We start from the raw sequence: 23,610 nt of genomic DNA, 5'->3' as shown, positions 1-23,610 counted from the left end.
GTATTCACTAAAATGTGTACGCCATACTGATAAGCCTAAACTAAACAGATACAGGTAATGAAATAGAAATAAATACTAGTAGATCAAGCCTGAGCAGTAAAACTAGAAAAGAACCGGATCTATAATGGTTAAATGGTCGTTTCCATTTTAATGAAAGTTTATCATAACTTCAGAAAATATTAAAAACTACATTTCAAAAACTTGATATCAATGGAGACGCCATTGTATGTTTTCTTAAGAAGCATCTTGTTTGGTGGTTTTTTTTTCAAGAAGCATGTTTATACCCGAAATTTGAGACTTTTTGTACTTTCTTCTTCAATAAATATTACAAATATAAATCGACACAAAACAAAAACGACTTGTAGTAAATAGTTAATAACACTGACAAAAGTTAAATTATGTCATACCTCTACATTTTTTAAATTTTATTTTCAACAACCTCTTTTCGTCAATGTTGTATACATCTAACAAAGTGACAAGCCAATTATGTTGAGTTATATCATGTCTTGGCATATCTTCCTGTTGCACTTAGACGGGCAACACCTTCGGCCTTCGCGGCAGTTTTCATCCATAGAGCACAGCCTATGGGTTCTTTTCTCACTTTTGCACACCGCAGAATCATCAGTAATAACAGTCGTCTTGGCGCAGTACCGCAACTCCCCAGTTCGTGGCACACACACTGCAGTTCTGGTTTTCATGCATGGCACGATGTCTTCCTCTGTGCATTCTTTGGTGCGCAGCGTACAGAAATAACCATCGGGGCAGTGAATATCACATGACACCGGTGGAAGGGGCACGCATTTGTACTTTGGGCACGGCGTTGTGACGCATTCAATTAAGGTGTCGACGCACATTTCGTTTTCCGGACAATTGTGACAATAGACTTCAGGCTAGAGATATAAAAAATATAAACTGTTTAAATATAAGGTTAAACTTGCGAAAGGTGTACATTTAACAACAAAATAGTTCGAGAGCTGTAAATATGTATAAGAATATAGCCTATGATGATAGCAATGCTGACATAGAGTTTAGACGTATGTACATTTTATAGTTCTAGAAAGACGGAATGCCACACGAAACCGAATTGAAGTCAGAGCATCAGGCTGAAAGTGAAGACCTAAGAATTAAAAATGAGAGATTAAATAGAGTCGAAATTTTTCAATTTGCTCGTAATTTGAGGGTCACCACTATTCCCAGCCAAATTTACTTTCTCTAACGTGAATCAGATACCCATCAGAGCTGTGTGGACTCTGGAACTTGAAATTATTAATCATCAAAAATAAAATAAGTAATAACGTTGTTTTTTTCATAGAGTATTGTTGATTTAGGTTTACCTTTTACAGCTAACTTACCACTTGAGGAAGACTTCTGTTGGTTGGGACACACACAAACTCAGTGTCATTCAGCATGGATGCTGCGTCATACAGTGTGCTGTTGCACTCTGTAATCTTGCCCTCCCTGACGACACAGTCTCCAACGTCCCCTCTGGTGGGGGACATCATCACACACTCCTCGTCCCTGGGGCACCCCCCACACTCGTCGGGTTTGACACACGTGTAGGATTCACAAGGCTCTGGGTAGCACTTTAAGCCCGTGTCTTTACACACCATGTCATTAGAGCAGTTTCCGCATTTATCCAGCTGGCGAGTATGTAAAGAACGGACAATGTATAAACATTAAATACGATTTAAAAAAAAACAAGACATACACATCAAAGAATTTAGGAATATTGAATAGCGCTTCAGAAAGAATGAAAAAACGGACAGATATTTATATGTAGTTATGGTTATAATTTAGGAATATTGCATGGTGCTTCAGAAAGAAAGAATGAAAAAAAGGACAATGTATCAATATATATATATATATATATATATATATATGGTTATAATTTTTAAAAAATAAGACATACACATCGAAGAATTTAGGAATATTGCATGTTGCTTCAGAAAGAAAGTATGAAAAAACATACAGTGGATTAATATATAATTATGGTAATTATGGTTATAATTTTAAAAAATAAGACAAGTACATCAAAGAATTGAGGAATATTACATGGGGCTTCAGAAAGAAATTTGGAAAAAAAGTAATGATCACTGTTAGATCAAGAGAGTATCGTTTCGAGAGAGCGTTTCTTTATGTAGCAAACACCTTCTTAAAACTGATTAGTTTAATACTTTTGTTTAAATTTACAAAACATCTTAGTACTCTGACATTTTAGTCAAGATTTGAACATTACAATCCAGAAACTTTTAATTTATAGCATTTTTGATGTCTCTCGGCTATTGACTATCATTAATTGCTGAGTTAACTAATGATAGGTCATTATATGTAGAAATAAAAAGTTAAGTCCCCTTTTTTTAACATGACGGTCCATTGGTCAAGTAAAGTTGAGGTTCTTGTGTTTCTGTTAACTCGACATAGCATTGTCAACACTCTACATTTTAAATAATAAAATAAATCCATTTATTCTTAAGATGCTACAAAGTCTCCCAAGAAAAAAAACGAATCTAAAAATGGCAATTGTTCACAATTACAGATTTCATAAATCAAAAATTACTTGAGTCAGACGTTTATAAAAGCTTACACTAATCATCGATCAAATATGGTGACTCATGGTGTTATCTACCTTTCTGCACTCGAATTCACACTGGTTCTCTAGGCAGTCCGCCGTCTTATTAACACAGATCTCACCATCGCTACAGCTTAAGCAGGTGTTGGGGACACAGGAGGCTGTGGGCACCTGTATACAGGTGACATTTTCTGGACAGCTGGAAGCTGCCTTCACACAGGTACTGCCTGCAATGTTGATGTCGTGAGTGTAAGGTTAGTGTCGAGTGGGGTGACGTCACGGCGGATAAGTTTTAAGCGTGAGGATACTGAAAGCTTTGTTAATAGCATGCAATGTTTTAATTGTTTACATGACATTTAAATATTTATAGTAGGACATGCAGAAACAAATAAATTTCATATGACCTGGGTCATTGAAGCAGACTGGAAAGTTGTTGTACAAAATGTAATGCGTGAATTTTATGTACGTTTTTTTTTAACTTTCTCGTATACGAATTATACAAGAAGTATTATAATCGTGAAAAAAATAAACCGGGAGTATTTTCCCGGAACTATGGTAATCGTGTTTGGCGTTTAAATGGTGCGCAATTCTTTTTTTCTACGAGATTCTATTCTATTTTTAAAAAAAGTTCAAGTAATTAAAAATTGATTAAAAATCATGTCTTTATCCCGAGTTCACATCCCCCGTAATGTAGTGTTATATAAGAATATTCGAGAAAGTTTAGGGGAGATCACTCCCAGATAATTTCACAGTACTTTAACAATTAGTTATCTATATTTTAACTTTTTTTTAAAGTAGGCCTATATTATGACATACAACATAATATATGGCATAATATTGTTTTTTGTTTGTTATCACAAAAATGATATTTTGTTTTAAAAATAATTTTAAAAAATCTTATAATATTTTAACAGCACCTTCTGGACAAGGCGCGGGGCAACCATTAGGGTCCATCGTGGGGTTGGTGCAGATCTGCCCACAGTTGGTCAGACAACACATTTCCTCATCTGGACACGGCACATCGCTGCTACAGTTTGTGTGTGGTTGGTCGCAGTCAAAGGTGTGTTCCTTTTTAATGATGGAACAAGCATCCAGAATATCATAATTATATATTTATATCAAATATACAAGCCAACAAATAATAACATATATTCAATGTTAAATAAGATTGTTGTTTTGATTTAAGTCAGGACCCTTCACCTGTAGCATATAACCTTATCTGACAAAAAACTTAATATTTCTAATATAGTCAAATGGGACGTCATTGTCGGTAATTTAAGCCTCGATTAGATTCTAAAGAATGTCCCTGTGTCATTCTGGATCTAATAGATACCAGACACACGCTAAGGAATATGGGAATCAGAGTTTCTTCCAGGCATCTCTAAAAAATTTTACCGCCCCCCGAACGAAATGAAATTTATATAATTTATATAGAAAATATATACTTTTAACAGTGTCCGCCCACCCCCCGAAGAAAGTCTACCGCCCCCCCCCCCCCGAAAATTTCAAGTGCCCCCGAGAAAAAATCTGGAAGAAACACTGATGGGAATATACCGGAGTCAAGTAACATACGAGCTCTACTTCATCTTCCCTTGGGATTATTAGATTTGAAAAGGAAACTTTACTTTCCTTCATTTTATAAAGAAAAACTACTTTGAGCCTTATATCTAAAGCCACCAAATCATTACCGCACACATTTTAAAACTATGGCCCTATATCTAAAATTACCACTTATGAAATATATAGCAAGCATCGAAAGCTATCACTTTTCAAAAAAGAAACATAACCAACATATTATATCGTACCAGAATGTTGCTCGGGCATTCTCTGCTCGGGTCCTTTTCTTTTTCCTGTGTCCCAAAGCAACACCTGTTATTTCCATAGATGTTATTTACACACTTGGCCCCGATGGGGCAGTATCTCTTGTCCGGGGGGTAGTCACAGTTCAGGGGTCTGAACTCTGGTGGATTGCTTTCACTCTGTAGCAATATCGCCTGGGTCAAGTTGGTGGCGCTGCATAAGTTATCTTCCCCTGATAAAGACATTTGATTAAGAAATTACAATATTAATGGTTTTTTTGTTAATCATTCTGCAAGCTCTTTAAAATGACGATTAAACATTTACATACACTGCCACACATAAACAAAACTGTATCCACAAATAAATATAAAAACACACAAACACACATATATATATACACAATAAGTGCACGAAAATGCATATACATACACATTAACATACACAGATTATATATATATATATATATATATATATATATATATATATATATATATATATATATATATATATATATATATAATATATGTTTTTTATTATACTCACATGTTGTATCAGCACAGACAGCCTTAGGCCCACCATCGAAACACGAATGAATGACACGACATTGTAATCCTGATTCACATTTCAAATTTCTACACAGGGAATCTAAATAGACGGCACCGTCCTCGGCTGAAAGTTAAGCCAAATTTACAAATTAGACGTGCAGCGTAAATCAGGAAACGCTTTTAATGACTTCATAATGACTGTTGCTATTCGGGGCAGATTAGACTAAAGTCGGGGACAACAACCCATCTCCTCAATCCAACAAGAGTTCTTCTTTCTTCTTCTTCTTAGTTCTTAATTATTAGTGCTGGAAGTGATCCCCTCTAACACAACTATGTAAACGTGTCAACTGTTTATGCGGCAGTTTAGGCAGTTGGCTCTGATTTCAGCCTGCTTTTCTTTTTTTTGGATTTGTTTTATTTATATTTTGGAGTTGTCTCTCCTAGAAGAGTTGCTGTCCCCAGCTAACGAGCCTCATCAGTGCGAGGGTTCGAACTCGAGACTTTTCGGTTTACCTACAATGAGCTTTGCCGACTCGACCACGCCGACCTCATCAATTGTTGATGAACGGTAATTTAACTTTATCAGTACAAATCCTTCCACCATATTTAGTGGAGCATTACGTATCTTACCAGTGTCGGTACAAATCCTTCCACCATATTTAGTGGAGCATTACGTATCTTACCAGTGTCGGTTCAAATCCTTCCACCATATTTAGTGGAGAATTACGTATCTTACCAGTTTCAGTACAAATCCTTCCACCATATTTAGTGGAGCATTACGTATCTTACCAGTGCCAGTACAAATCCTTCCACCACATTCAGTGGAGCAGCACTTCTGACCGGGGCTGCAAGCATCATCCGTATCACAATGTATCATACTGTTGTCCATGTACAGTGGCTGTAAGGATATAACAGATATGAATTACTAAAGGTGGGATGGCGTAGCCAAATAGTAAGGCATACAGCTACTAATACAAAAGTCGCGAGATGAAATCCGGATTCAAAGTCAATAAAAATGTCCCTAAGTCCATCAGGCTCGGATGAGTACTTGACTCGCGTTAGGGAAAGTAAAGGCGGCTGAGTATAGTGCTGACCACACTTACCCAATGCCGAGGTAACAGAAACAGGTGAACTCTACTTCACTTGTCCCATGGACCGTCAGAGAAATTTACTTACAATACTTACTTATATTTCTAAGAACAAACAGTAATATAATTTGTTTAACATAAAATTTGTACTAATAAATCTTTGATATAATGTGATTGAAACTTTCGTAATAAAATGTACAGATTCAAGATACATATCCATATTGATAACTTCAGGAAAAACATCACGTGTGAACTTACCTGAGGGCAGGTGCCAGGTCTCTCACGTTTGGTTTCACATTTTGATCCCTCGTACCCCAGGGGACAGGTGCAGGTGGGATCGTTATCTTCGTTGCTGCACACCCCACCATTTTGGCAATAACCCTCGCAGGTATTGATGTTATCTGTAAGATGTTAGTGCTGTGTATGATAGTTCTAGACTGAGGGACATCAGGGCAGATATGGGTTGTAGGAAATATTTATCTATGTCTTTTTATTTATAACTTTCTTCTTCTTTGTTCTTAATTATAGTGTTGGAAGGAGCTCCTTTTTAGGGAATATAAGACCGTTGACTCCAATTTCAGCCTGCTTTTCTTTTTCGATTTGCTCCCCAAGCCTTTGTATAAATAAGAACATACTACAAGGCAGCAGTTGCTTGATTTTGGAGTTGTCTCTCCTAGATGAGTTGCTGTCTACAAACTACAATAAAGAAAGTAACTCCTCTACCAATTGCAGCAATACCAGTAAAGTATAAAAACACCGATATGGTAACGGAAAACTAGGTAGTTTAATAGCAAACAACAAAAGTATAATAAGAAACCAGAAAACAAAGCTACAGTTAACAAAACAGACAAATAAAAAACCACAGGTAAACCTATAGGCAACAAAACTACAGGTACCCTAACACAACAAAACTACAGGTACCCTAACACAACAAATTTACAGGTACCCTAACACAACAAAACTACAGGTACCCTAACACAACAAAACTACAGGTACCCTAACACAACAAAACTACAGGTACCCTAACACAACAAAACTATAGGTACCCTAACACAACAAATTTACAGGTACTCTAACACAACAAAACTACAGGTACCCTAACACAACAAAACTACAGGTACCCTAACACAACAAAACTACAGGTACCCTAACACAACAAAACTACAGGTACCCTAACACAACAAAACTACAGGTACCCTAACACAACAAAACTACAGGTACCCTAACACAACAAAACTACAGGTACCCTAACACAACAAATTTACAGGTACCCTAACACAACAAAACTATAGGTACCCTAACACAACAAAACTACAGGTACCCTAACACAACAAATTTACAGGTACCCTAACACAACAAAACTACAGGTACCCTAACACAACAAAACTACAGGTACCCTAACACAACAAATTTACAGGTACCCTAACACAACAAAACTATAGGTACCCTAACACAACAAAACTACAGAACACAACAAAACTACAGGTACCCTAACACAACAAAACTACAGGTACCCTAACACAACAAAACTACAGGTACCCTAACACAACAAAACTACAGGAAACAAAACAGTTAACGAAACCACACTTAACCTAACAGACATAAAAACTACAGGTAACAAAACATACAACAAAAGTACAAGTAATCTAACCGGCAACAAAACCACAGGTAACAAAATAAACCAACCAATTCTATGTAACCTACCTGTAAACAACCAAACAATTGACCCCACATGTAAGCAAAAAGTGAGGTTAACTTACCTTTCTCTATACACAACGTCCCTCCACAAGGTGTGGTTAACTTACCTTTCTCTATACACAACGTCCCTCCACAAGGTGTGGTTAACTTACCTTTCTCTATACACAACGTCCCTCCACAAGGTGTGGTTAACTTACCTTTCTCTATACACAACGTCCCTCCACAAGGTGTGGTTAACTTACCTTTCTCTATACACAACGTCCCTCCACAAGGTGTGGTTAACTTACCTTTCTCTATACACAACGTCCCTCCACAAGGTGTGGTTAACTTACCTTTCTCTATACACAACGTCCCTCCACAAGGTGTGGTTAACTAACCTTTCTCTATACACAACGACCCTCCACAAGGTGTGGTTAACTTACCTTTCTCTATACACAACGTCCCTCCACAAGGTGTGGTTAACTAACCTTTCTCTATACACAACGTCCCTCCACAAGGTGTGGTTAACTTACCTTTCTCTATACACAACGTCCCTCCACAAGGTGTGTTACAGCAGGTTTGTTCACCTGGACAGTCACTGTCGACCTGGCAGACTTGCTTGCAGAGGTCATTGTGCTCATTCTGGAGAAACAAACATCTAACACATGGCACCGGAGCGCTTCCATTAAATAATGATTTTGTTACGCTCTAATTACAGCATAATAATGTTTTATTTTAATTTTTAATTTTTCTTATAAGCCGATAAAAAAAAACTGAAATATTTTCAAAATGTTACCTCCTGCTTGCTTGTTAGGATCTATAATTTAAAATAATGGAATTTTAGCAGTACAATAATTTAAAACAAAACACGAATAAGCACACGAAAAATAAACAGCCGTGAAAGCAAATAAAATAAGTTTATGAGAATAGTGCTCAATGTTATTTATTTTTTTTTAAAATTATATCAAAATGTTTTTCAATAAAATGACTATTTTATAGAGCCAAATAAACGCCTGTCTGGTGAGCTTGTACCACAATTGTATTTGTAAGTAAATGGTACAACTCCCAAAGAGTTTCTTCTAGGCATCTCTTCGAAGAAAGTCTACCGCCCCAACCCGAAAGAAATTGAATTTATATAGAAAACATACTTTTACCAGTGACTCCCCCCCCCCCCCTTTGAGGTAAAAAAACCTGGAAGAAACACTGAGAACTTGCATCAATGTAACATGTGTTTTTAATGAATAGATATTTTTTTTTAATAAGGATCAGTCTAAAAGCGGACAAAATTGTGCATTGCTACTTGATGCTGCTTCTGAGTTACGGTTTTCAAGTATTTCTAACTAGTTACACGTATTTTTTTAAATATATAGTTGTCAAAATAGTTACTCTGTATTTTTAACGCAAAAACAAAACGGTTGTGTGTTTTTAACTAACCGGTAACAGGTATTCCGTAGAAACCAGATACTTGTGTTTACAACAAGCTGGTTGCATGTGATTCTCTAGTAGGCCTACCTTTATTGGGCACATTTCACGGTTTAAGATGTGTTCACATTGAAAGCCCGTGTATCCCCGTCTACAGAAACACACCGGCATGCGGGCAATGGCAGCGCACTTGCCACCGTGTTTGCAGAAACCTTTGCAGGGGTCGATCTGTTCAACAGCTAAGTAAATAAAACAATCTATTTGATATATGATACATATTTTTTTTAATTGTTGTTGTTCTACTTAGACACTAAGTAATGGCGTGTAAAAAAAATCAAAATCATTAATTTGATATATTATACAATTTTTAAAAAAAATGTTGTTGTGTCTACTTGAACACGAAGTAATGGCGTGTTTTCTTTTCCAACAAAATGTGTATTTATTTATATGGATTCGGCATCAGTAGCGCAGATATGAGAGGGAGGGTGGGGCGGCCACGCCGGGCGCGTGTTATATAGGGGTAGAAAAATTAATTAAAAAGCTCATTCTAAGCTGAAGTTTCCAATTATACACAGTCAACGTTTTGAAAAAAAAAGCACTACACAGCTTTACACACTGATATAATTAATTTTGTGGAACGAAAATTAAAAAAAAAAATGTTATGGGATAGTAACTGAAGAAGCTCCAAAAACTTTCCAACTGATTGGGGGGGGGGGGGGGGAGGGGGGGGGGCTTTTTCACAGAAAGGAATAACTATTTATAGAAATGGGGCGAAAGGGGTGCAAAATTAATAGCCGGCCCCGCGTGCCGGAAAAAGTTGATACGCCTCTGTTTGGTGTAGGAGGCTATGAGAAAAAAAGGTCTGCTTTAAATTCAGCATCATGAAATTTTAACGCACGACCCGCCCTCTTCTAGCTACGTTCGTCTACTTGGGGAATTGTAACGAGATTATTCTAGTCAAATCGAACTGGCAGTGTAGTATATGTTAGTAAACGATGTCTAACTGACAGTATTGGGTAATTTAACTAACTATATTATCTGACTGATAGAATTGGATAAATATACTAGGGATTATCTCAACGCCAGTATTAGATAAGTTTTCTAACGATCGTCTAACGAAGGTTATCTGACTTTCGTTATTGGATACGTTTACAAAGGATTATGTGACCAATAGCAATAAACTAGTTCACCAAGGATTAAATCACATACCTAACAGATTTTAACTACATAAAGATGTGTTGATAGGAAAAAAAGTGATTAGCAGAAAGGAAGTTCTAAAATGCAAAATATTTTACAGGGCACACAAGGAAAAGATGACGATATATTATGGGAAGATGTGCCTACACACGAGGGCAGAGCGCCGGTTTGTTGATAGTGTAAATTAGAGTTTGACAGATGGGAATGTGTAAAATACACTATATATTATAGGGCGACCACATGTGTCTTGGTCACAAAAAGGAAAGAGAGAATAGGCAATTTATGGGTAAGTGAAGTAGAGTTCACCTATTTATGTGACCTCGACATATGAACAGATAGTGTGGTCAGCACTATGCACAGCCGCCTTTACTTTCCCTAACGTGAGTTAGGTACCCATCAGAGATCGGTGGACTCAGGGGTATACCACCAGTTTGAACCCGAGACTTACGGGTTAGCATTCTAGCTCTCTACCACTAGACCACGCCATCCCTTACAAAAAGATGATGGTGTATTATTGGAAGATGAGCTTACACGTTGGTATACAACTTTTACTAACGTGAGTTGGGTACCCATCATAGCTGGGTGGATTCAGGGACTGTCTACTAAATTTAACTGGGGTCGAACTCGAGACTTATAGGTTAGCAGTCTAGCTCTCTACCGCTAGACCACGCCATCCCTTACAAAACAGATGATGGTGTATTATTGGAAGATGAGCTTACAGGTTGGTATACAACTTTTACTAACGTGAGTTGGGTACCCATCATAGCTGGGTGGATATGTTTTCAGGGACGGTCAACTAATTTTAACTGGGGTCGAACTCGAGACTTATAGGTTAGCAGTCTAGCTCTCTACCGCTAGACCACGTCATCCCTTACAAAAAGATGATGGTGTATTATTGGAAGATGAGCTTACAGGTTGGTATACAACTTTTACTAACGTGAGTTGGGTACCCATCATAGCTGGGTGGATATTTTTTCAGGGACTGTCTACTAATTTTAACTGGGGTCGAACTCGAGACTTATAGGTTAGCAGTCTAGCTCTCTACCGCTAGACCACGCCATCCCTTACAAAAAGATGATGGTATATTATTGGAAGATGAGCTTACAGGATGGTATACAACGCCGACGACCACAGGGGCTCCTGCAGCATTTCTGGCTGAGTTCACAGTCCCAGTCGTCCTTACAGAACACATCGCCACAAAAGTCTGCAGGCAACAGCTGAAAAATAGTGCGAACATTCTTCTATAATTTTTACTGGGAATCCTTTTTAAACGCATACAAGTATGTTATTATAATTGTGGATTAATGAGTTAATTGAATTATTTAAAATTTAAAAAAAAACTTTAACTATCGTGTGAAGGTTGTTTTTATAGTGATATCGGTTTTATGGTTATATTTATGTTTTAGACCAGGGGTCTCTAAACTACGGCCCGCTAGGTCCTCTCATCCGGCCCGCGGAGATCTTTTTGTCCACGGAAAAAACGTGTGTAGGTGATGATGAGGAACTGACCAGAAAAATCAAAGACATGTCTGGAACTAACTGGCCCCCGAACTGAATTTGATAGTTAATGCGGCCCTCGGACTGAAAAGTTTGGAGACCCCTGTTTTAGACAATGGACAGTGTCATAGATTAAGTCAAGATTTTATTAAACAACAAATGTTGTTATTTTGTGATCTTTTATGTCGTTATTTATCAATCACCAGAGGCATAGCGACGGGGGGTGGGGGGGGGGGGGGAGGGATACATATCTCTCCGGGCGCCGATACTAAGGGCGCCAAAATAAGCTCATTTTAGCTGCTATTTTAAATTATAAATATAAAAAATATATTGGAGGCGCTTTTTAAATTGAAAAATTGTCAGGGAGGGGTCGCTATGCCTTTGTCTATCACATCAATAAAAAGTAAAATTACATCAAAGCTCGGACATTTGCCAGGGTGGTCTCTCAACTCCGAATTTTCACACCGATCGCCTCTGTACCCTTCCAGGCATTCACAAAAAGGTCGGCCATTTCTTTTCCGGCATTTGCCGCCATTTTTACAGAAACGTGCGCAGGGGTCCATGACGATATCTGAGAGATTTAGATTTTTGTTATTTGCTGTTACCGTTGGGCAGGTTAAACGATACGTTTGGCATTGTTGAAAACAAAAGCATAATTAATCAATGTTTTATTGAAAGGTAAATTCAATTTGAAGTTATGCGAAACATTGTAAATTCAGTGCGTTGTAAAACATGGTCGAGACGAAGAGAATTCACTTGCTAACCAGACAGTCACAAATTCCGTGTCTGAGTTTTTATCATAGTGATTACCACACAATTCTGGACACGACCACGCCAAAAAAACAGACATACTCTACTTCATCTAACCAAAGACACTCCAAGTCTGTAGAGATACATGCTTTTTATACTTGTTTTAAATTTAAAAAGAAAAGGGATGACGTGGTCGGATAAAAGGGCTTAAGACTACTAACCCAAAAGTCTCGAGTTCGGATCCGGGACTCGAATCTGTTGGACTTTATTGAATCTACCTTACATTAGGAAAACAAAGGCGACTGGGCTGACCACATTATCCTTCATATGTAGAGTTCATTGAAATAGATGAACTCTACTTCATCTGCTAAATGTATCTTGGGCACAAACGAAAAAAAAAGATAAAGATGAAGATGATGATGAATTTGAAAAAAAAAGATGAACTCACCAAAGACGGGTTCAAAGCATCTATTTCCGCTGCATGGGCTTGGACAACATCGTTCACCATCAGCACAGTTGGCGTCTTCGTGGCAGAAGTTGTTCCCGCAGCCAGCAAGAGGGCCAGTCTGGAAGTTTAAAGCTAGAACTGTGGGAAATGTTAGGCTAGACCACCTGGAAGTTTAAGGCTAAAACTTTGAGAAATGTTAGACTAGACCTTCTGGAAGTTTAAAGCTAGAACTGTGGGAAATGTTAGGCTAAAAATTCTGGAAGTTTAAAGCTACAATAGTGAGAAACTTAGGCTAGACCGTCTGGATGTTTAAAGCTAGAAATGTTATGCTAGGCCTTCTGGAAATTTACATCTAGAACTGTGAGCAATCTTAGGCTAGACCTCCTGGAAATTTAAAGCTATAAACGTGACAATGTATACTAGCAGACAAATAAAAGCGTACGTACGGTACTGAACAATGTCTACCAATAGACAAATAAAAGCGTACGTACGGGGCAGGACAAAGAATACTCGCAGCGTTTGCCAGTATATCCCTGGGAACAGACACAGAAGGCCACACCCCCCTCCTGTGAGCAGGTACCATCATTGTAGCAGATCAAACCCTGGCAGGGGTCTAGAGATACTGAAAGGAAACGTTTCTGGTTTTAATTATTATAAATCCTTTCCTGTTATTTACAATATCTAAGTTAAAGTTTAACGAAACAATTACTTGTTTTATAGGAAAAATCTCTTCAGAACCGGACTGTGCAAACCCGTTTTTTTTTTCTAGATTCTAGATTTACGCACTTTTTATTTTCAAAATTTGCAAAGGTATCTTGGTAAATAAATTATGTCCATAGCTCTTAATAGTATTACACAACAGTTGAATTTCACAAAATGCTTTAACAAAAAGTTCATGCTTTTTTAACACGTTTTTCTTAACTCAGCTTCGCGTTTGTGGATTTGTTTGTTTGTTGTTAAAATTGACATCGAAAATTAGCCCACTTCTGATTGCTCTACAGATCTGAAATTTGGCATGCATGCTACTTTCGCCTAACAATTTCAGATGCAATCATAAAAACTAGCAATTACAGACCGTAATTAGCTTAATTTAATTACGCCCCAAGGACCATAAATTCGAGGACATGATTTCTAAAGATACCGACAAGACTGGAGGCCTATTGCCACAGTTACTTCGGCCCCAATCGATGTGAGCGCGCTGGCCGTGATCGTATAGCGGTTAGTACTTCGCGTTGTGGCCGCGACAACCCAGGTTCGAATCCTGGTCGCTCAAGATTTTTAGTCCGTGTATTTATAAACACTTAGTCAAGTCATACTTAATCAAGTCATTAGATAAAGTAGAAAAGAAACTATATAAAAAACTTTTTTAAAAACCACGTTTTTCATGTGTAGCAACGGACTAAAAAGGAGAAAATAAAATACTTAAAAAAAACTTTTTAAAAAACCACGTTTTTCATGTGTAGCAACGGACTAAAAAGGAGAAAATAAAATACTTAAAAAAAACTTTTAAAAAAACCACGTTTTTCTTGTGGACTAAAAAGTAGAAAATAAATTTTCATACATTTGATGACAAAAAACGTGGGTCGGGCAGATGGGTCGGGAAATTTGATGGTGAACGTACCCACGTTTTTTGTCATCAAATGTATGAAAATTTATTTTCTACTTTTTAGTCCACAAGAAAAACGTGGTTTTTTAAAAAGTTTTTTTTAAGTATTTTATTATTAACACGTTTTTCTTAACTCAGCTTCGCGTTTGTGGATTTGTTTGTTTGTTGTTAAAATTGACATCGAAAATTAGCCCACTTCTGATTGCTCTAGAGACCTGAAATTTGGCATGCATGCTACTTTTGCCTAACAATTTCAGATGCAATCATAAAAACTAGCAATTAGTGACCGTAATTAGCTTAATTTAATTACGCCCCAAGGACCATAAAATTGAGGACATGATTTCTAAAGATACCGACAAGACTTGAGGCCTATTGACACAATTACTTCGGCCCCAATCGATGTGAGCGCGCTGGCCGTGATCGTATAGTGGTTAGTACTTCGCGTTGTGGCCGCGAGAACCCAGGTTCGAATCCTGGTCGCTCAAGATTTTTTTAGTCCGTGTATTTATAAACACTTTTTTAAAAACCACGTTTTTCATGTGTAGCAACGGACTAAAAAGGAGAAAATAAAATACTTAAAAAAAACTTTTTAAAAAACCACGTTTTTTTATGTGTAGCAACGGACTAAAAAGGAGAACGGACACGGTAACACATTGTTAATGGTGACACGGTTGGTACGCTGGGCATGCTAAAATACACATAAACACGTTTTTCCTTAACTCAGCTTCGCGTTTATTTGTTTGTTTATGGGAGATTTGATCACGTGATTCGTGAGTAGATCTCCACGCCAGCAACGTAAATTACACCCTTTCTCTGTTTAAAGCGTATCGGTCGCTCAAGATTTTTTTAGTCCGTGTATTTAAAAACACTTAGTCAAGTCATACTTAATCAAGTGATTAGATAAAGTAGAAAATAAACTATATAAAAAACTTTTTAAAAACCACGTTTTTCATGTGTAGCAACGGACTAAAAAGGAGAAAATAAAATACTTAAAAAAAAACTTAAAAAAACCACGTTTTTCTTGTGGACTAAAAAGTAGAAAATAACTATTTACATACATTTGATGACAAAAAACGTGGGTCGGGCAGATGGGTCGGGAAATTTGATGGTGAACGTACCCACGTTTTTTGTCATCAAATGTATGAAAATAGTTATTTTCTACTTTTTAGTCCACAAGAAAAACGTGGTTTTTTAAAAAGTTTTTTTTTAAGTATTTTATTGTGATTTTTAAAATGAGTTTTAGCAGTCTGGGAAAGCAATGTGTAATTTGTTTTATATTTTTATTTTACTGTATACGTAACCAGAAAGGAGAAACATTTAATGCATGTTGTGTTACTTATCATTTAGCTACATCGATAAGACTTAGGACGGCGTGGCATAGCGATAAAGCGCTAGACTGCTAACACGAAAGACTCAAATTTGAATCCGGGGATCAAGTCAATGTAACGTTCCAGAGTCCACCTAGCTCTGATGGTTACCAATGTGCTGACCACATTATTCCTTCATACGCCGAGGTCTAGAAACATATCAACTCGACTTCAACTCTATAATAGAACGCTAGATCTAAAAGAGAAATCTTTAATTACGTCATTGGAGCAGATCCCAAACTGTATTTTTGCTAGTCTATAACTAACCTGGCCCTAACCTTACTATAATCTTAACACAATCCTTCACCTTAAACCTAATCCCATTAGACCTTAATCCTAATCCCGCCCGACCGTAATTGACAGAACTTAAAAAAAAACGATATTACACTATGTTACCCTGTGGGAGTGGTAATTATTATAAACAATGTAATCTTACGCTCGCATTTGTCCCCATAGAATCCGCCTGGGCACTTGCAGACAGGCTTATCATCATCTGCCGAGCACACCCCACCGTTCAGGCATAGCTGTCCCCAGCACGGGTCTACACTCACTGAGGAAATGAATGGGATTGATACATAAAGGCTACTTCAGATCGAAAATATATTGATAATGCTAATATGCGTTCAGATCGAATTTTGAAAATGTATCGATAATGCTAATGATAGGTTCGATCTATTATAAAATGGCATTGATAATGCTAATATGCGTTCAGATTGATTTTTGAAAATATATTGATAAAGCTAATGATAGGTTCAGGTCGATTTTTGAAAATGTATTGATAATTCTTATTTCAAATACAATATGCATCCTTGAAGTTTCTTATTTTAAACTACACTTAGTTGATTTTTTAAAATCTTTTATATTTAAATTCTAATCATTAAAGATATCGTTTAGTTACAACTTACTCAGGTAAATCAATTACAGATTATAATTATCTCAAACATTTTACTAATCTACACAAACTTTGGTTTTTAGTTTTGTTAAAGATTATACTTAAAAATTTATAACTAAAATTGAAATTAAACTTAGATTTAATTAAACTTCGAAACTTTAAAAAAAAATATATTTTTGTAACTTTAAAAAATAGTGTAAATTTTAAAAAAACTGTAACAATTATTGTATAAATATGTTTAGATTACTTTCACAATTCTCGCCGTAGAATCCTTCCTGGCAAACACACTGTGGCACGTTGTTCGGCTTTTCACATTTCCCGCCATTTAGACAAATGTACTTCCGGCAGGGGTCTCTGTAGACTTTGTTTACATTTTATTAACTAATTGTAATGTCAGAAGCAGTGGCGTAGGCTGCGGGGGTTAGGGGGGTCATAACCCCCCCATAGACCCCTCGGTATATAGATAAAGTATGAGGGGGGGGGGTGCAAATCGAAAGTAAAAATTGGAACCCCCCCCCCATTGAGACGATCCTGGCTACGCCACTGGTTAGAAAGGATTTTGTCCGAGACAATTGAGTGTTACGTTTCAACTTGTTATGCGCAAAATAGGCCGTGGACTTCGATTCCAGCCTGCTTTTCTTTTTTTACGCTCTGCTTCCATAGCCTTTGTTCAACCAAGAACAAACTACAAGCCAGCAGTCTGTTGTTAGATTTTGGAGTTGTCTCTCCTAGCAGAGTTAATGTCATGTTATCTGTCTCTGTGTTCTTTGTTTAGATTTTACGTACTTCTGTTGACGAGAGTTTCATCCAGGCATCTCCTCGGGTGGGGGAGGGGGAGGGTCGAAGGGTGGCAGAACGTCGACCGCCCCCTCCCCGGAAGAACCGTCTACCTTTAACAGTGACCACCCCCCCGGAAATTTTAGTCCACCTACCCCTTCGGAAATTTTCAAGTGCACCCCCCTCCCCCTGGAGAAAAAAAGACTGGAAGAAACACTGTTTTTGACATAATATCTCTACATCTGAGAGTATTAGTTCAGTGACAATCAGAGAAAGGACATGTCATGCTAATTAATTAAATTCATATAAAAAAGAAAAAAAAATGGTGGCGTCCACTGTCTTACATTCGCATGTGTTTCCATAGTAACCGGGCATACACCGACAAAAAGCTGCATCTCCTTTCAGAATGCAATTACCGCCATTTGTACAATGAAGATCGTCGCATGGATCTTTCTGGACTAGTGGGTACACAGATTAGCATACATTAATGACACACAGATTAGCATACATTAATGACACACAGATTAGCATACATTAATGACACACAGATTAGCATACATTAATGACGCACAGATTAGCATACATTAATGACACACAGACTAGCATACATTAGTTACATACAGATTAGCATACATTAATGACACACAGATTAGCATACATTAATGACACACCGATTAGCATACATTAATGACACACCGATTAGCATACATTGACGATACACATTAACTCCGTATTTCAGAAGTCACCTAAGTGATGAGTTATCATAAATTATTGGAATAACTTCCGTATCTTAGAAGTCACCTAAATGATGAGCACATAGATTAGCATAAATTATTGGCAAATATTCCATACAATAGAAGTTACCTAAATGGTGTGTATTTTGATTAGCATAAATTATTGGCATAACTTTCAAATCTTATAAGTTACCTAAATGATGTGTATTTAGAGTAGCATAAATTATTGGCAAATATTCCGTATAATAGAAGTCACCTAAAGGATAAGCATATGGATTAGCATACATTATTGACATTAATTCGGTATCTTAGAAGTTACCTAAATAATGTCTAGACGAAATGACGTAAACAAAGATTATAAAAAAACGTATGTTAGTGTGGCATTTGTTTGTCTAAAACGCAACAAGTCGCACTACACCCATGACGAGTACATCTAACTTTACTCAACCTCAGTGGTCCTCAACATTCTTGGATGTACTGAATCCCACTAGTCTCATTTAGTGAACCCTTGTTAGTAGTTTTATCGGACGCAATGACAAAAATCTCGTTTGCGCGCACTGACCTCCGCGAACCCATAAGACCGACTCACCGAACCCATGGGTTCGATCGAACAAAGGTTGAGAACCACTGCGCTAATTACTAAGAAAACAGTTTCTAACGTATGCATCGACTTCCTGATTGGTACCTTGTTAAGAGGTAAAAACAAAATTGTGTACAGTTGATTATCTGCATGTGTATTTATTCAGCTATTCTATGAGAATGCTTTTATCCAGCTATTATATGAGAATGTATCTATCCAGATAAAATTACAATCATTTAAACTCACTTTCGCAGTATTGGCCAGTAAACCCGGGTTTACAAACACAAACCGGTGATTGATTTCTTAGCCGACAAGTCCCGTCGTTTTCACAAAGATTGTTTCTACATTGCCAAACTTCTGTGGAAAAAAAAAATTAATTATTAAAAGCGTATATTTCTTTATATGAAAACATATTTATCACCATCTAAACTGAGGAAAATATTTAGTCCGAAATTTGAAGAACTGATTTCGTTGGACGTCAGAAGTAGACTGCCTAACAGAATGCCGAAAGGCCGCTAAAACGGTGTTGAAATATTTGAAAATTGCTCGAATGGATAGCTAACATACGTTAGTGAAAGTAACGTCAGGGCATAGAGCTGACCACACTATCTCTTAATATGCCGAGGTCACAGAAACAGGAGAACTCTACTTCACCTGCCACATGGACTGTCAGGTTAGACAGGTACCTTTCTGGGCGGTTTCTCGGACGTTCTATTGACTTGATCCTAATTTCGAACTCGAGACCTTTCGGGCTAGTAGTCTAGTAAAAGTTTCCCTTTCAAACCTGACGGTCCTTGGGGCAAGTGAAGTAGAGTTCATCTGTTTCTGTGACCTCGGCATATGAAGAGATAGTGTGGTCAGCACTATGCCCAGCCGCCTTTACTCTCGCTAACGTGAGTTAGGTACCCATCAGCGTTGGGTGGACTCTATTGACTTGAACCCGGATTCGAACTCGAGACTTAAGGGTTAGCAGTCCAGCTCTCTACCGCTAGACCACTCCATCCCATGGCTAGCAGTCTAGTGCGCTACAAAAATCAACTTCAATAATATGCATATTTCTTTTAATTCTAGTATTGGAAGGGATTCCCTCCAAAATAATTAATTATTACGCGACAACTGGTTATGCGCCATATAGACCGCTGACTCCGATTTCAGCCAGCTTTTCGTTTTGGATTTGCTTCCATAGCCTTTGTCCAACCAAGAACAAACTACAAGGCTGCAGTTGTTTGATTTTGGAGTTGCAACCCAAGCTATCGAGTCTGATCTGCCATAGCAACTCGAGCACGCCGACACTAGCATGCTGGCTGATAATCAACAACGCTTCATCGCCTTAGAAAACCTATGTTCTCGTGCAACACATGTCTTAGCCAAGACTAACTGCAATATTTACCTCTGATCGACTGCCAGCTCCCAGAGACAAGTCCGAAACACAGCAACAACTGAACAACTCCTAGGTACATGGCGTCTTCTCGGACTGTTGGACGATCTTCTCCTGTAGAACCTAGGACAGATAGCTTTACATAAGCTAATCAATTTTAAGGTTAATTAACTCGCCATTTTATCAAACTCTAATGAGAGTGTTTATTGATTACAGACATTGTACAACGACGAATATGCGTGGGAGCCTCTCTCCTTGCTCTGAGGCCTATCAAACCTGAAGGTAATTTAGTTAGTTTTAAATAAACATCAAAAATCGTTGGAGAGTTGTGCAAATATATTAGCTTTTTGCTGTTTGATTGTTGACTGTTACATAAATGATGCCCATGAACATAGCGATTGTCCTCAACTTATTTAGGACTCATTAAAGTGTAGGTAGCCTGTATTTTAATCAATTGTATTGATATTTTGTTTCAGTTAGCCTGAGACATGATTAGGGCTCTCCAGGTATCTCTGTCCTGGTCTAGTCTCTCCAACTGTCCCCAGGTGTATCCGAACTTCTTGGTGTCTTCTTCCGGGTCACGCTTTACCTGCACGGAGGATTAGGAGGTGGAGGGGGGGTGTACTCGGGACTTAACGATCTAGCAACCATTGATCATTACCGACCCTAGTTTCTTTTATCATTCTCAACAGTTTTATTCACAACATTATTTTCAGCCTGGGTATATATTGCTAACAGTAGTTTACATTAATAATGTTCAACATCTGCCTTGTTAGTCCTTTTTCTTTACCATCTAGAAAATAAAAATATAAAGCCTTAAAGGTTCACAAAGAATGGGCGATTTGCTTCTGAAAATTGTATGAAGTCCCCTAGCACTGAGTTGCACTTCAATAAGGCTACGAGAAGGGATATTTAAAACCAGAATTATGTTTAGATAACAATGTTTCTGCCGTGGTTGTTGAAAGTAAGAAGTTTGGTTTAACTACTGAGATATTAAAAGTGTAGGCCCCTACATCCGTATCTTGAAAAAAAACCAGTAGTTCGCTGTTTTACTAAAGGAAAACGCAAGCGTACCAAAACGGTAGAGCTAGGTTTTGAGTGTTGAAATACTTTTTGTTGCAACTCGACAAGAACAAAACTAACGCTTTACTTTCTTCAAGCACCTGGTGTTTTCTTTATCACCTGGTCTAAATTCGCCATCGATTTAACGCGCAGGTGAACAAAGCACGTCCATGCTCGGATCAATAACCGATTAACATGGCGACTTTTTTGACAGGCTCATCACGTCATAATTGTGGGTTCATCTTCCAAGTTTGTTTGTTTGTTTTGTTTTTATATAAACAACAATCAAACACAAAAACGAGTGCTAAGTATTGTTTTCAGTGGCGTAGGCAGGGGGGGGGGTTAGGGGGGTGGGTTATAACCCCCCCCCCCATGGACCCCCAAAATGACTACTTTTTTACGTTAAGCTATAGCTATTGACTTGTGTCAATATTATTTAGGGCTTAAACACTAAACACTTAAGCCTGGCAGCCTCTAGAACAACAATGTATATCATTGTGATGAGAATTGCCTGTAGAATTTAGTTATGAATTTTATTATCGCGCTAAAGTAAAGTATAATAATCTGGAACGCAGTAGGCCAAGGGAAAGTTGGCCAAGGTTAGATCAGTTAAGGAGTGTCGAAAGGGAGGGGTGGGCTACGTGGGTAGGCCTTTGTTGTCTAATATGATTGTAGTGCAATCGGAAAGCGTCTAGAAATGAAAAACAAACAAAGGAATTGATTATTATTCGCATTGAGGTTCTATAATGTGTATGTTTTTACTACTTCAAACCATTTGAAATTCATTTCACTTAATTTTTAAAAAGATAAGTAAACTGAAAATGATAAAGATGGCAGAGGGAGGAGTAGGCAGGGGTGAGGGGAGGGGGGGGGGGGGGGGGTAGAACCTTCAAAATGACAATCCTTTACGTTAAGTTACAGCTATTGACGACGATGGACTTGTGTCGCTATCATTCAGTGCTTAAACAACAAACACTCAGGGTCGCAATAGGCGAAGGGAAAGCTGAACAAGGTTATCAGTTAAGGGGTGTAAAAGGGGGTGAGGGTGGGATGAATATTGGTACGTATCAATTATAAAATACTACCGGATGCACATCTGGCAGGAAGGCGTGGGCTTGACCCACAATTGTTGACACAAAACTTTGTGTTGGTAGGCTATATAAAAAAAACTGCGTATTTGGTTAAATATAGATGTAAAGCCAGGAACCTACAGTAGTCAATTTAGACAGAATAGAAGACCAATAATAATTTGCTTTCTTCTTCGTATAGTCGTGTTTTAATGTGTATCTTTTAACTACTTCAAGCAATTTAAATTCATTTTAATGATGGCGGAAGGAAAAAGGAAATTAAAAACTACTTTATTAACTGATTTCTTTACAAAGAAAAGTAAAACTGAAAATGATAAAAATGAAGATGGTACTATTGCTTTTCAAATTACATTACATCAAGAAATTTCCATAAATTCAGCACCTTCGACTGTTTCTTACGCAAATGATATCGGCAATTTTATCAAAGGAGTTATAACAGACGATACACGGTTGTATTTATTAGAAAACATCTGGCGTCCTGATGAACTTTTAAAATTTCCAGCAAGCGGACAAAGAAATTTAAAGTTTCAATATTTGTGGCTACTTAGGTGGAACTGGTTGACTTATTCCAAATTACTTGATGGCGCATTTTGCAAATATTGTGTTTTGATTAGTTTGAATTATCGTGGTGTAGGTAGTCAGCCTATGGATAAGCTATCAAAAATTTCATTTTCAAACTGGAAAAAGGCAACAGACAAGTTTAATGAGCACCAGCAATGTGAGTATCATAAAAGAGCAATTTTACTTTCCCAAAATCGTAAATCGGTGATGGAGAAAAAAAAATTAACTTATTAAAATCTCCTTAAATTTATCATAAGTCAACAAATTCAAGAAAATCGTTTAAGATTAGCGCCCATAATAGAATCTCTAATATTTTGCGGCCGACAAGGAAATTTTTAGTTGGAGAAAACTGCTGAAAATGATGGAAATTTGATTTTTATAATTTTTTTACGATAGTGTACATGTGTTACTTGTTACAAAACAATAGCTAATACTAAGATAAGTTAGTCGGTGGCACCCACGAGTTTCTATTGTCACCAGCCACCAATACTTTACACGCACGCACTTACACATGCATATGTACACACACACACACACACACACACATATATATATATATATATATATATATA

The 23,610-nt window shown here is 37.4% G+C and overlaps 1 protein-coding gene across 1 annotated transcript; it reads right to left on the bottom strand.

Annotated features, from left to right (window-relative positions):
• Window positions 1-391: 391 nt before the first annotated feature.
• Window positions 392-20,495, bottom strand: LOC131942430 (neurogenic locus notch homolog protein 2-like). The gene is made up of 20 exons (XM_059302313.1): window positions 20,340-20,495; window positions 19,196-19,306; window positions 17,980-18,093; window positions 17,106-17,219; window positions 16,403-16,516; window positions 13,485-13,615; window positions 12,994-13,111; window positions 12,209-12,366; window positions 11,404-11,515; window positions 9,192-9,340; window positions 8,476-8,496; window positions 8,213-8,321; window positions 6,261-6,403; window positions 5,704-5,812; window positions 4,913-5,038; window positions 4,375-4,601; window positions 3,487-3,637; window positions 2,627-2,796; window positions 1,353-1,640; window positions 392-890 (listed from the first exon to the last, which is right to left on the bottom strand). The coding sequence occupies exons 1-20, from the start codon at window positions 20,407-20,409 to the stop codon at window positions 495-497; spliced, it is 2,931 nt and encodes a 976-aa protein (XP_059158296.1). The 5' UTR covers window positions 20,410-20,495; the 3' UTR covers window positions 392-494.
• Window positions 20,496-23,610: the final 3,115 nt, after the last annotated feature.

Source organism: Physella acuta, unplaced genomic scaffold (assembly GCF_028476545.2).
Source record: "Physella acuta isolate Inbredline_101_S28 unplaced genomic scaffold, ASM2847654v3 ptg000035l, whole genome shotgun sequence".
Classification (NCBI taxonomy): Eukaryota; Metazoa; Mollusca; class Gastropoda; family Physidae; genus Physella; species Physella acuta.
The sequence above is the reverse complement of the archived record's forward strand: the minus strand, read 5'-3'. Positions and strand labels throughout refer to the sequence as shown.